The sequence below is a fragment of the Mastacembelus armatus genome, chromosome 1 (assembly GCF_900324485.2).
Source record: "Mastacembelus armatus chromosome 1, fMasArm1.2, whole genome shotgun sequence".
NCBI lineage: Eukaryota > Metazoa > Chordata > Actinopteri > Synbranchiformes > Mastacembelidae > Mastacembelus > Mastacembelus armatus.
In genome coordinates, this window is record NC_046633.1 from 18873972 (window position 1) to 18887908 (window position 13937).

The window sequence follows — 13937 nt, forward strand, 5'->3', positions numbered from 1 at the left end:
TATTCAGTCAAAGATCAGAATTATAAAATCCATTAAAACAATTTTGGAAGCTGCAATTATTCTTATTATTTATTGCCATTAAAGCGGCAATATTTTGGATTTCTTGGTGTGTGTGTGTGTGTGTGTGTGTGTGTGTGTGTGTGTGTGTGTGTGTGTGTGTGTGTGTGTGTGTGTGTGTGTGTGCGCGCGTGTGTGTGTGTGTGTGTGTGTGTGTGAGAACATATATATATAGTGTCCAAATTAATCTCCCAACAGTAAGAGTGTTTTGTGTGTCAGATCTGTACATGAACCAAAGACTTCATGTTAATCTTGGGTGGAATGGGCCTATGTTATAAGGGCATTATTAAAATATTCAAATAATAATGAAAAAATAAAACAGTGTCTTGGAAACAGCCAAGCAATGGAAACATGGTCCTTTCAATTTTATGTACTGAACCAAATTTAATAATCACACTTCAAATCAGAAAAGAGACTAAATAGGAAAACATTCCTATTTAGTCTCTCTATGGCTCTGTTGGATGTTTGCTTGGCATTAAAATGAAGGATTTATTGGAGAAAACTTTTTCTTGCCTTTAAGGGTTATTGCCATTTTCATCTCTTCTGGTTTTGTGGATGTCAACATGCCTTTTCTGTGCTAATCTAAATTTTATTCCTGAATTATACAGAGATTACATTTCATATTTAAATAGCAATTGCTAAATGAAGTCCTATCTCACAAGTGACGTGGTTTACTATTTATTTACTAAAATGTATTATTATTAGTAGCAGTACTGGTAGTAGTATACTTTATTATATTGCTTGCAAGTGACTTTACCAAACCAAAAATCTTTAGAAAAATACTAAATACAAAACTCCCTCCCACCTCACCAACTAATCAGTAATAAATGTTTTGCATAGCAACTACTTGGTTTTATTCAATTTCATCATCATCATCATCATAATCATTATCATTACCATGTCTATGTATAAAATATATCAACATTTACATAAATCATTTCAATGGCCAGTTGAAGCAGACACATCATGCAGACACAATATACATTATTATAGTAAAGTGAGAAGTGAGTGGTGAAGACAAAGAAGAGCTGATAAGATTTAATAGATAAGACTTTAAGATTATTGCTTGATTATGAACTTAAACTTTAATTCAAGTCGCTACAGTCTAACTGTGATTATATAAAGTATGTGATACTCTACAACAGTTGGAGAATTTTCTCATTTGTTCAATGTGTCTGCACATTCAGTCACTAACTCTTTCTCTCATGTCTATTATACATGCAAAAGAGAAACTATAATAATTTCATGAAGTGAAAAAGTGAAGCAGTCTGCAACATCTGCTCTTTTCTCGGGCGTCTGTTCGTCAGTTCGTATTTTTACCCAGCTGCCTTTTGTACGTGAGTCCAACTTTTAGAAACAATCAGAAAATTTCATCTCACTTGAGTCGAGTCATTTTGGAGTGAGACTTCCTGCCAAATCCATTCATTGCAGAAATTTAAGAAACAGTAGTTTTAGGGTCTGTCATCACTCTGTTTAGATCCAGTAACACCAACCACTCTGGTTTGGGAGCTCAGAGGAACTGTAGTGGTGCTCAGGTGAGAACCCTTTCATTTAGATTGCATTATCAAACATGTGCAAAGACTGCATGATGTTCTCATCCTGGGTGGAGGAAAAAAAGAAGATCAAATGTAATAGATTTCAAAAGTTAACATAGCCTGAATTATTTGCATTATTAAATGTGTAATTGGAATTGAAAGATTGTTGAGGTAATTAAATTTTAAATAAACCTTTTGGCATGTCTCCAAGAACTCATCAATGGTGACCACGCCATCATTGTTCTTGTCCATTTTCTGGAAAAGGTGACACCTTAATCATAGATGTTTCAAAGTTTGAACTTAAAGATCCCCTGTGGAGTTTTCCTGTAATGTTGTTTATGTTAACGTTCAGTGTTTCCTACTTAAATGACTCATGTGTTCCCAGGAGCGTTTATATGTCGAGACCTTTTTCTTCACTGATTTTGAAAGTGTTTTGAAATCTATGTTTATAACTAGCAACTATAAGAGATGCAAACAAATGCATGCAGACTAGATCCTCAGTCCTGTCCTCTAATCAAATAAACAGTGCTGTTGATTAGCTTGACCTGCACATTATGAAGAAATGATCTGAAGTGATGCAGCTGAGCAGCTCTGAGGAAATATAAAACTCTTCCAACTGTGTAAACACACAGTTTATGGGCAAAATACTTTTTAAAGTGAAGTGAATTTGGAGAATTTTGAACAAATACTTTAATTCACTTTGAGTTTAGCGTTGAACGTTGCAGAGTGTGTTGATGTGCTCCTCTGTGTGTTTTACCTGGAAGAAGCTGTCGACATGATCCCTGGGAGCGCTGTCCTTCATGCAGGGGTAGGTGTACTTTCCCATCATGTCATAGATCGAGTGCATGATGTCTGTCATCTCCTGAGCAAAGAGAAGAGGAGGAAAAAAATGAGTAAAACCAGATGACAGCTGATACAAACAGCGAATGGTTTCGTGTACCTCTCTGGTGATGCAGCCGTCCTTGTTGAGATCATACAGATTAAAGGCCCAGTTGAGTTTATCAGTGATGGAGCCTCTCAAGATGACGGACAGGCTTACAGCAAAGTCCTGCAGTGGATGAAAGAGCACTAAGAAAACAATATTAACATCAGCACAGATGAGTCAAGGACATTTGCAGGCCGTGAAGCTGTCACCTCAAAGCTGACCGTTCCATGGCTGTGGGTGTCAAAGGCTTCAAACAGGAAATGTGCATATGTACTTGAATCTGGAACAGAGAGAAAATAAAGTGACCATTCAAATATTTCAATGTTGCTGTTTGACCAAGACTGTAACATACTTTTTTTAAAATAAAAGAATATGATATAGAGGGCACAGTGGTGTGGTGGTTAATACTGAGATTGGCTCCAGGTACTAGGATCAGCAGGAGATGATGGATGGATGAAATACAGACATTCCACAGTTATAGGCAATCATATGTAATTTTTATGGGCTAAGAGACAGTAATATAGTAGCCTTTGCAGAGATTAAAGGTTCAACGTATAATATGTATATTGATCCATCAGCAGACATGGAATATATCATAAATATGTTGTTATTAGTGTGTAATTGCTGGAAAAGTTTCATTTTCTTCATCTTAGAATGAGCCTTTTAAATTTACATCAGGAGCAGGTCTCCTTTCACAGAGGCAGCCATGTTGCTCTGCCATATTTCAACCATGGCCCAGAATGGACAACCCAAACACTGGCTCTAGACAGGGAATCACGTTTCGTTTGTCTTTGTGCTCTTTTAATTACAGTTAAAAGAGGGATCATCTTATGTCGTAGCTGAGCTTCAAGACCCATGGTCATCACGACACTAGCTCAGCTACCCTAAACACACTGCCCACAGGGATACAAGTGCAGATACAAGTGCTTCCTTATACACAGCTCCTCATGGTTTGAAAGCGTTTTCTCTTTCTTTCTTAATACTTCAAAGACCATTAGGAGAACTTTGCTAAAATAAAGGTTGGGATGAGAGGAAGTGAGTGTGACTGACCTCCTTGGGGGAAGAACTGGGAGTAGATGCTTTTAAAAGTCTCTTCATTTACCACACCGCTGGGGCACTCCTGTGGAAATCAGAAAACTACTATACCAACACACACAAATACTGTTTGCATTAACAGACACAGACACTTTCTCATACACATAGTAATAAATAGATCCACAGAGACAGTTCTATGCTACAGAACCTTTTCACGTCCATGCACATGCTTATCCAAGTGTAATGAATCATTAATTCAGACGACACTTTGACTGACATTTTTGAATCCCCGGTATAGGACCTGCAGTTCTTTTTTGCTGAATTTGGTCTGCTGTACGAGGCGGTCAAGCCCTTCCGGTCTGTAACACACAGTTGAGAGTTCCCCATCATCAGCTATACTTCCTGCAGGCAGGGATGGAGAGAGAAGTGAAATAATTCCTCCCTTAAATTCACCAGTGTCTGGATGAAAGGGTTGAAGTGATACAATAAAGAAAGAAAAAGAGACAAAAACAAAGCTGGTGTGTGCTCATGTTTTTCTGGGACTGAATTCATGTAAAGGGGCATCTGCATGACAACAGGTGTGTGTCCCGGCACTTGCTTTGATTGAGTGAAGAGCTGGAGCCAGAGCGACAGCAGGGCAGCAGTTTGAGGAACCGCTGCTTTATGGTCTTTTTATTGGGTCTGGAAAGTGGATTACCTGGAAACAACCAATCACAGCAAAGATTAGAGGCAGACAGAGTGGATACCATGTTAAATGGATAAAACATGAGCCAGACTGGACTCAAACACTTTGAATCACTTGGCATGCAACTTGATTTGCTGACCTGGCTTTGACCCAGTGTGACCCATCACATTAAATCTCTTTGTGAGGCCTGTCAAACAGTGTCATATATATATATATATCATGAGATGCACTCTTTTACCAGATCAACCTGAGGAATAATGCATTTAGTTTAGTTTGAGGATAAAGGGCATGTTTAGCTGACAGCAGCAGCTCCTCTAACTCACAGAGGTGGACATACTGATGTTTATCAGGTGTAGTGATCATGTCCACAGCCTTAGCTTAGCATGTTAGCATGCCTTCATAATTAGGAGTGGGCGACATACACACTGGGCAGCTGAGGCTGGTAGGGATTTCATTTGTTTAAAAAAAAAGACTGACAAATTAAGTGTTTGACCTCCTGGTGATGTCAGAGGAGAAGTCAGGGGATCAGCAAACTCAGCAGGATTTATCCTCCGGACATCATGGATTTCTCTACTAAGTCTCATCTCATCTAGTATTTACCTCAGTCTGGACCAAAGTGGATCCAACTGAGCAGCAAGTTAACAGTCATATCCATCGGGTATTTTGGGAAAACTAAAATTTAAAATTAAAGTTCTATGACTTTGAGTAACGTTTATCTGCACACTGGGTGCAGTGTTTAAATCTGAGAAAGTAGGCTAAAGATGACCAGCACAGGAGAGTTAGAGAGACAATAAAGGGACCAGACACCCACCGTCATGGTCCACTGGCCTTTGCAAACACCACAACACGACTTTGTCACTTGACCTTTCAGGAACAAGATAGGAATTTCATCCACCAGACCCACAACCAAACTCTATCTGTGTCTCCAATACACAACCAGCCATTATTAACAAATTGAAAAATTAACCAATTGTAGGGACATTTTATCAGTGCAGGCTACATGGAGCAGGATGAGGTGACACAATGTTTTCTGTAATTAGAGCAAAACAAATGTGACAGTACCTGTTGACAAGGTGCCAGTCAGCCATGTGCATCAGAAGCCTCAAAAAGCCTCTGCTGTCGTCTTTTCTCCAGTGTTTGACTGTCTCTGCTTCCCTCAAGTGCATGTGATGAGGTTCTTTCTCTGTGGCAGTCCTAAGGTTTTGTCTGCTTATTGTCCATGTGTTGATTGTCCTCTATGTGAGGGTGAGCTCCTTTTCTCCTCTGTTGTCTTTTTTCCCTATTGTCCTCTGTTCTTTGTTGAATTTCTAGTCTTTGCCCACTAATAGCTTGTTGTGAAGCTGCATTTGAATTAATCAGCAATATCGGTCTGATTTATCTCCCCATTTTCATCAAACTGATGATCCTACGAAACAGAAGCATGTTTTCCCTTTCTCATCTCAGGACCACCCTTCCACTCCCTCACCCCTGCTACAATAAACCTCCTCTCCCTCCATCCTTTGCTTCGCTCGCTCCTCAGATCTCTCTGTTCTGTTTCAGGGGCCAGCTTTGACCTAGCTTTGTAAAGGCATCCTGTTGTCTCCAGAGCCAAGAGAACAACACAAGGAGAGCTGTTGTAGATATAAAATGTTAGACAGTAGTTGAACAAGATAATGGATTTGAAAATATCGAAAACATATCCTGTAGGTGAAAAACAAGATGTGCCTGAAAGTATGTAATATTTTTTCCTGCATAAATTGTTTCCAGATGTGCATGTGTCCTTTTTGCCACCAGAGGGCAGTGTTGAACTACAGTCAGATTTCACTCAACACTGTTAGGTCTCCAATTTAGAGAAAGGACAAACAAATAACTGAGCACAGCAGGAGACCCAAACCATTTCTGACTACAAGAGAGAAAAGCTGTGAACCTGTTGTGTTTTTTTTTTAACTGTAGCAGTATAAAGTCTGATGCCTTCATTTGCAGTCATAGCTGAAAAGTCTTAACAGTACTGGACAAAAATCCAGGATGTTCTCATGAATATGTAAACCCACCGATGTTCACGTATGTATCTCAAACATATTTAATTATTTACTGAATGAAATCATTAATAACTAAAATGAACAGATTACAGCAGCAGTGTTCTGTGCCAATAACATGACTAGATAAGTTTTGATGTTTTATAGTTTTCCGACATTAAAAATAGATTTACGTGTCTTAACGTAGGTTTAAACAAACCTCTCTGCCTCCTTATGTTACATCACAGAGACGTAATTCTTATCTGGCAACTGTGTGCATAGAGCTACTATAAATAAACATAGATTATTAATAGAATTGAACCCAAAAAAAGATACATTTTTAACATTAATGACTTTTTTAACATCTTATATTTTGGACACTGCCACAGTTTATGTCACTGCTTATTTATTGCTCTAGTGCATCTTTCAAATCTGCTCAGATTGCTGACTGTATGTCTAGAGCCATATGTGCATCTGCTACCTGTAAGTGTACTTATCAGTGGCATCAGTAACAGTGGACACTGTGCATTTGTCAGTCAAACTATCAAAAACAGCAGCTGCTCACCCATGGAAAAACAAACAAGGCTTTACAGGGCCTCACACATCCATTTCACAGAGACAGAGGAAAAGAAATTCCCTGCTGTTTTCTTCCTTTCCAGCTGACATTTTGAGAGCAGCGCATTGATCACAGACACTTCCCAAATCCCTGAAATGCTTTCTAAGAGCAGCTGTTTGATGTGTCTTGTTCACACCGAAATCCATTAAAAATAGGATGAGATGCTGTTTTTAGAGACAACACAGCATATAAAGATGCGGCTCAGCTCAGGCATTATTCCATCTGCTTGTATGAGTTATGTAAGCTCAGAAACATTAGCTGGACATGATGTAAAAGTGCATGTCGCTCGCTCTCAGACAACATAAGTGATAAGCTTCTCCTCAGTGCTGTGCCCTCTGAGGCACACCAGTGCACTCTTCCTGCTGTCATTAACACATTTAAAGAATGTTTTATCCGCTCATTTTATCCAACGCGAGCCTAAGGTGCTGCAACTGAGGAGGGAGAGGTGAAGGCACTGAAAGACCTTTTAATGGTTGATTAAGGAGTTTCTGAAGTCCTGCTGAACTGATCAGCTGAGTTTGAAAAGCAATTTGTTGCATTTCAGTCTACTGTAAGAGCAAAAATAATCAGGGCAGATATCTGTGGCCAGTTCCTAATCAATGGGCTTTCGATCAGGTAGCTCAGGGAGCCAAGTGTCTGGCAAAAAAACACAAGTTGAGGCCTTTGAAAATATTGATTTGAGAGATACATTTAATCAAAGTGGACTGATTAAAGTCTTTCAAAGTGACAGCTGCATTTTTTTATGCACAAGGGTTTTTTGGGGGGTTTTAGCAGTAAAACGATAGTTTCATTACGTCATCATCTCAGATGTTAATGTTCCTTCATAACTAACTTGATGTGTGCTCTCCATAGTCCTCCAGAACGACATCATACAGACCATGGACCCACACACAAACATATTACATTATTATGAATGTTACCCTGGTTTATATCAGCTTTTTGTGTCTCCTGTGTCCTCACACACACCTCAACTCATCAGCTACATAGGACCAGCTTCAGATTTTGTTACGCAACATTGGCCTTAATACAACCAACTGTAGCACCTAAGACATAAAAGATATGTGGACCTTATTTTGACATAAACTAGGCAATGATATAATATAAATTGAATATTTGCATTCTGGACATTACACTAATAAAGAAAAAAACAGCTGCGCTACCAAAATGTCATAATAATCTATAAAAGCTTTGTTGAGTCCTAGATTCAGGTCCAAAGACATGAAACTACAAATTATACAAGTGTAGACAAGTGTAGACAGTGTTAGTTTTAAAATCCCATGAACCAAGACAAGAGATTCAATGCACACAACCTCAGATTAGCCCCCAAATGGAGACTTTCCTCCTGTTGAAGAAACTGTCTCTCTTTTCTTGTTTTGAAAAATCAAAAACACGTATGTTTATGTTCAACTCCCTCTAGCAGCAGTGCAAGAAACAGATAGGCTTGTTTCCAAAAAAGTGAAACTATTCCTTTAAAACCCATTCAAAACAATCTGTCCCCATGTCACCATGTCATCAACAAACCACAGCAGCAGTCAGGGTCACTGTAACATGGTAAGTGTAGTGTAGAAAGTGATGACTTGACAAAAGTCCAATATCTATAATATATAAACACCTTCAGCCTGAGGTTTTGGCTGGACTTAAAGGCCGCTGTTCTTCCTATTAATGCCTTTTGGATATAGCTAATAAATCTTTTAATGTACTTTTCCATAGGTGGTTGTTGGTTCCTTCATCAGTATGTTCAGCATAACTGCTTTTTGTTCATTTCACAGATACAATAGAGTAGTTAGTGCTGCAGTTATCCAGAGCATGGTGCCTCTGTAGAGCCTCTGTGCTCTGCTGTGTGACAGGAGGGTTTGGCTGGAGGAACATCACACTGGCTCTTGTGTCAGCAACAACCACCAGCCATTACAAAAATCTTCATCTGTACCATCCATCTGCTGCTACAGTGCATTGTATATTAGAAATGTCCTGCATGGCAACAGGCCTGTGTCTTTCTTTGTGTGATATGAAAGCAGTTAATTCAGTGCATTGATTTAGTTATTTTTAGAGTCTAGGACTATTTTGAGAAGTTGTTACAAGAATGACACATCAGCCTTACAAAGCAGTGTGTGTGTGTGTGTGTGTGTGTGTGTGTGTGTGTGTGTGTGTGTGTGTGCGGACTGATGTCTAAAGAGCTATGAGGAAAATAAAAGAGTGAAATGAGAGAGGAGCCTCTCATCTGATTAAACTGTGAACACACACTGACAGGTATATTTAGATTAGATGACAGGAGATGTTGAGTTCTCTCTCCTCTCTCCTTCAGGCCAAATTCAATTTTAGTAATACTTGTATTAATATGGCGACTACAAAGCTTTTCCTCCACTTCCAGCGCACAACCCCCCACAGACCTACACATTTTAGGTGTAGTTGGACATGGGTTTCTTTACAGACAGTAAGCAGGTCAAGGCAATGGTGTTAAGTTAACATCATAAATAAAGACCCTCTGACCTCAGTCGAAAACTGACGTAAACTCACTGGAGGTTTAAGCCAGGCCAGCAAACAGCGGGGGGTCAATCAACTGTTCCGAAGAAAATGTCATGAAGAAGAGCTTCCACTCACCTGTGAGCGGGTCGTACGATCTGTCCAGCTCTCTGGAGTCAGACAAACTCTGGTCCTGACTCCTGGATTTCATTTTTTTTCAGTTCTTACCAGACCACCGCGTCGTGCCTGTCGGATACGTGTGTGCGTCGCAGTTCACCTACGACTTCTGCGCCTTCATTCCTGTTTGCCTGCCACTTTTCTGCAAGCATCAGTCTGTGGGGAACGGCATCAGTCTGTGCGTCTCTCTCTGCGTCCCTCTGTCCAAACTGGACTCCCGCTCAGCATCGGTGCGCACAGTTAGCACTCCTCGCAGTCACTTTGAGTTTAAGGTTTAAATACAGTAAATGCTTTGGAGAAACATCCAGACTTTACTGCGCTGATTGGCCAAATATCCAGAACACGACAGAGTCCGAGTGACAGCTGGAACATCTGCATCTGCCCGAGCTGAGACCTGAATAGTGAGCTGAGAGGAGTGATGAAGAACGAGAGGCAGCGCAACAGACAAATAGTAGTGTGTGTGTGTGTGTGTGTGTGTGTGTGTGTGTGTGTGTGTGTGTGTGTGTGTGTGTGTGTGTGTGCGTGCGTGCGTGCGTGTGTGTGTGATCTATGCGTCACTGATGGATGGTCTCACCTTGGCTCTGGACTTCAGCAGCTTTGGCAGAAGTAATACCTGCGGATCAATACTCTGTCAGCTCCAGGTCCTTGAGCTGCATGGGCAGAATTAACAGATCACTCACTCATACTTCAGAAAACGCAAACAGAAAGATCTTGATAAGAAAAAAAAACATTTGAACATTAAATACACATAATAAGCTGCATGGAGACACCTGAGGCCACAGCAAATTTGTTTCCCATCAGAAACCCCTGTTTTAAACAACCTACCATGATACTGTGGGGATATAATCAAGGTGAAAAAACAGTAGCTTTGAAAAGTGCATTTAATTTGAGAATATTTTAAAATCAGTGGCCCAAGTCTTCTCTACTTCAAACTTTTGGGAGGAATAATTCTTTTGGGCAGACCTGAATAACAAGGTTGCAGCAATTTCAGCTTCACTGGGAGGAGACTCTGAAACTGAAGTTTGAAACAAACAGTGCTCATCACTGACCTGAGGGCAGCTGGACTGGCAGCCCAGGACACCACGTCCCCACCAAAAACCTTCTTCCATGAAGTCAGCGTGGAAAACCCATAAGACCTACATGGTGAACCCACATGAAAGAGACACCCCAGAACACTAGCAGGCAATTGACCTTCCAGAAAGAGAATGAAAAGGCTAAAAGCGAAGTAACAAGCCAGAGTCCATCATATAACTGATGGGGAAATCTTGGGTGTTCGGCCATAAATTACAATTAGAAAGTTTTTTGAAAATTGAAAGTTTGACCTGATTGAAATCATCTTGGACGTGATGTGAATGGTTGTCCCAAATTTCATGGATATCCATTTCTCAGTGTGGACAAACGAAGAGATTGATTTCCTGTCCATAGAGCCGAACCACTCACCTGGCTAAACACCTCAACACTGGCTTTCTGTTCAGGACTTCTCTGAACCCAGCCCTACAATACTCAAGCACTGCCTTCATACAGACAACCCAGGATGAAAATAAAACAACAATAAACTGTGTAGGCTTTTCATTAAATTACACTGTCACATAGAAGGATGTAATTGGAGAAAGCAGAACTCATCTTGCCAAGAAAATCTAAATAATGCTGGTTGGGGATAAACATTGCAATGGAGACAAGCAGAAAACTGAGGGATTATTGTGTCACCTGTCAGAAGACTGACGCTGAGGAGAAGAGAATATATCTGTTGGCTGCTGGAGAAAAAGCAGGACAAAGAAAAAAGACCCCGGTGAAGTGACGGTGGTGGAGCTGAAGAAGAAACGAAGCAAATCCGTGACAGACAAAAAGAAAAAAGGAAAAAAAAAACTCAAAGTGAAACAGAAAAGGACAGTGTGAACACAGTGAAGAGGTACGTGAATATATTATGTCCCTTGGGACAGTTAAATCTCGCAGTATTGATGGTGTTTATCTCCCACAGGGGTGTACAGAGGGGTTTAGCATCGCTGCGGGCTGGAAGTGGAGCTGACAGATAACCAGTAATGAGCTCTGATTGATGCCTAAAGATAAGTACAGTGTGGAGCGATGATACAGGTGACAAAACTCACAACCACGGAGGGATACAGCAGAAGTACACACAGATAGGTGAGCTGGTTGTTCAGATGATAATATTCAATAAAAAAGAATATCAAAATAGTGCCACATGTGTCCAGGGGATGTGTTTCTGCTTACATCCTTGGAAAGAGGCACTTTGAGCAGATTTTGTTTTTTCATTTTTTGTGCAATCGCAGTTACACACAGATAAAGAAATGAAGAGGTGAAGAGATGGTGGAGGGAGGGGGAGATTCAGCCGAGACAAAGTAGGCAATCTTCCCTCCAATGAATATTTGATGAGAAGGCTGATATGCTTAAGTGAAACGTTATAAATACACAGGAACGTTAATGGGTTGTCACGGCTAAACGGCCGAGCTTGGCTCAGTCTGAGCGTCGAAGCTGTCATCAGCTCACACACGTGAACATACACAGATTATATCAGAGCGTTAATATACTGCCCAATATGCAATACAGCCAACAAATTCAAGGATCTGCAACAGATTCCTGTCACAGGACTGAGATACACTATAATACAAGGACAGAAAGTAATCTCCAACAACCATAAATACTCTTTCACTCAGGCTCTTTTTCTAACACATATAAAAGCAAAAGCACACACTCAAAGGTCCACTTTCCATGCCACAACCTTATTGCCAGTCTGTACAAAAACCAAATGACCATCTCTGGATTAGGGTTTTTGCACTAACATGAGGTTTGCATGCTCATTAGAGGCTATCAGTACCATTTCCTTCAGCCGTCATGCAAACAATTTAATTAAGTGTTTGAGCGATAAGAGAAATACAAGAGCACAACACAGGAAAGGGAGGGGGTGGAGTCAGGTTGTTATCATTAATGTTTATGGTCCCTCTGCTGCTGCACTAAAGGAGCCCACAGGTGGCTCAGAACGTCGTACCACATCATCTACAAATGAATGAACTGCTCCTTTTTATTGCTAGAGTTATGCAGTCGTGAAGGGTGGCTTCTTTGAAAAGGATTTTGTGCTGGTCCATTCGAGCGCTTTAAGGATTGGAGGGTCATATGCTGAACAATTTTATTGTATTGTCACTCATCTGGAATTGGACCCAATGGAGATGGACTGGTTTGGAACATACATTAGCTTTCCCCCTAAAGAAAAGAATATTTGTCTGTCTGTCCTCTTTCTGATGGGCCAAATCTCTGCTGGTCTGACTGGAACAGTGGGTCACTGGGTCACCATCACACAAAAGCCTACATGAGGATGAATTTTGTTTTCTATCATCTGAAGTGGTTTGGGTTTATGATTAATGAGAATTGATGAATTTACTGATTCACTGATTTTACTGATTTACTGATTCTGTGTCTTTGGAATTTCTATATATTTTAATAGATTTTCAGGATGTGCAGTTCAACCAGCCTTAAACAGCTCAGCTTTTAGTCTGCTATATTGTCAGGGTCACAGCAGACAGAGGCAAACAAAGGATGAAACTGAGGCAGCAGAACCAGAGATACGATCTTTCCCCACACATCAGAACCTGGTGCCTACATTAACCATAATGCCATCTTGTGTGAAGCAGAGTTGAGGAACAGGTTCAAGGTCCATTCATCTTTTTCTTTTCATATCTCCTGATTCTTCTCTTTTTTCAAACTGACCCTGACTCAAGTGACATAAAATAAGGTCTGATCATCTACGTTACAATCATGAACAATCTGTTTAATCACTTTGTTCTTTTCTATAGTGAAAGCCATTCAAATATTAACAGCATAGATTTGAAAAAGTATGTAACCCCCCAGACTAACGATAAAAGATGTATGCATAGAGTCTAAACCGCCTAGTTATAAAAACTACTCCGAGGTGAGCTCATCATTTACATGCAGCATCCACTGATGTGAACTGTAGCTTTTCCCTCACAAAAAAAAGAAAATTCCCACAAGACATATGATCCAGCATTACTATTACTGTGGCTTCTCTCCCTAGAAGAGGCCACCGCGCTAAGATGACTCTATGGAGGCCCAGAGTAACTGAACTGAAGGAGCTCTGTAAAGAAGAAAGTCTAAAACTCATCCTGAATGTTGTATGTGTGATCTGAAAGAAACACAGTGGAACTAGACTAAAAGGAGAACGAACAATGAGACTGAAGCACAACAAACAAACACCACATATATCTAATCCTTGAGTTAAACTTGCCTTAATGAAAGGAGGAAACACTTGTTGAGAAGTAGGAAACCAACCTTTATTTAAAAAAAAAAAACAAAAACAAACAAAAAACAAAACAAATAATACCCCTACAGGAGTTAGAGATGAAAGAAAGACCCTACACAAAATTGCATAATTCAGATTTGCTTCCAGTCCCAAAAAAATAATCATTTCAAATGTTTTAAATGA

General features: G+C 40.1%; 1 protein-coding gene across 3 annotated transcripts; it reads right to left on the minus strand.

Moving 5' to 3' along the window:
• Positions 1–1587: 1587 nt before the first annotated feature.
• Positions 1588–9518, minus strand: LOC113128230 (Kv channel-interacting protein 2-like). Of its 3 annotated transcripts, none has more exons than XM_026303401.1 (9): positions 9446–9518; positions 4151–4249; positions 3830–3954; positions 3568–3637; positions 2727–2797; positions 2533–2640; positions 2350–2454; positions 1785–1847; positions 1588–1656 (listed from the first exon to the last, which is right to left on the minus strand). In XM_026303401.1, exons 1-9 carry the CDS (start codon positions 9516–9518, stop codon positions 1609–1611), a joined length of 762 nt encoding a protein of 253 aa, XP_026159186.1. In that variant the 3' UTR covers positions 1588–1608. The 3 variants fall into 3 exon arrangements, with proteins under 3 accessions (XP_026159186.1, XP_026159185.1, XP_026159187.1); XM_026303400.1 differs by having other exon boundaries at positions 3830–3950; positions 4147–4249; XM_026303402.1 differs by lacking the exon at positions 4151–4249.
• Positions 9519–13937: the final 4419 nt, after the last annotated feature.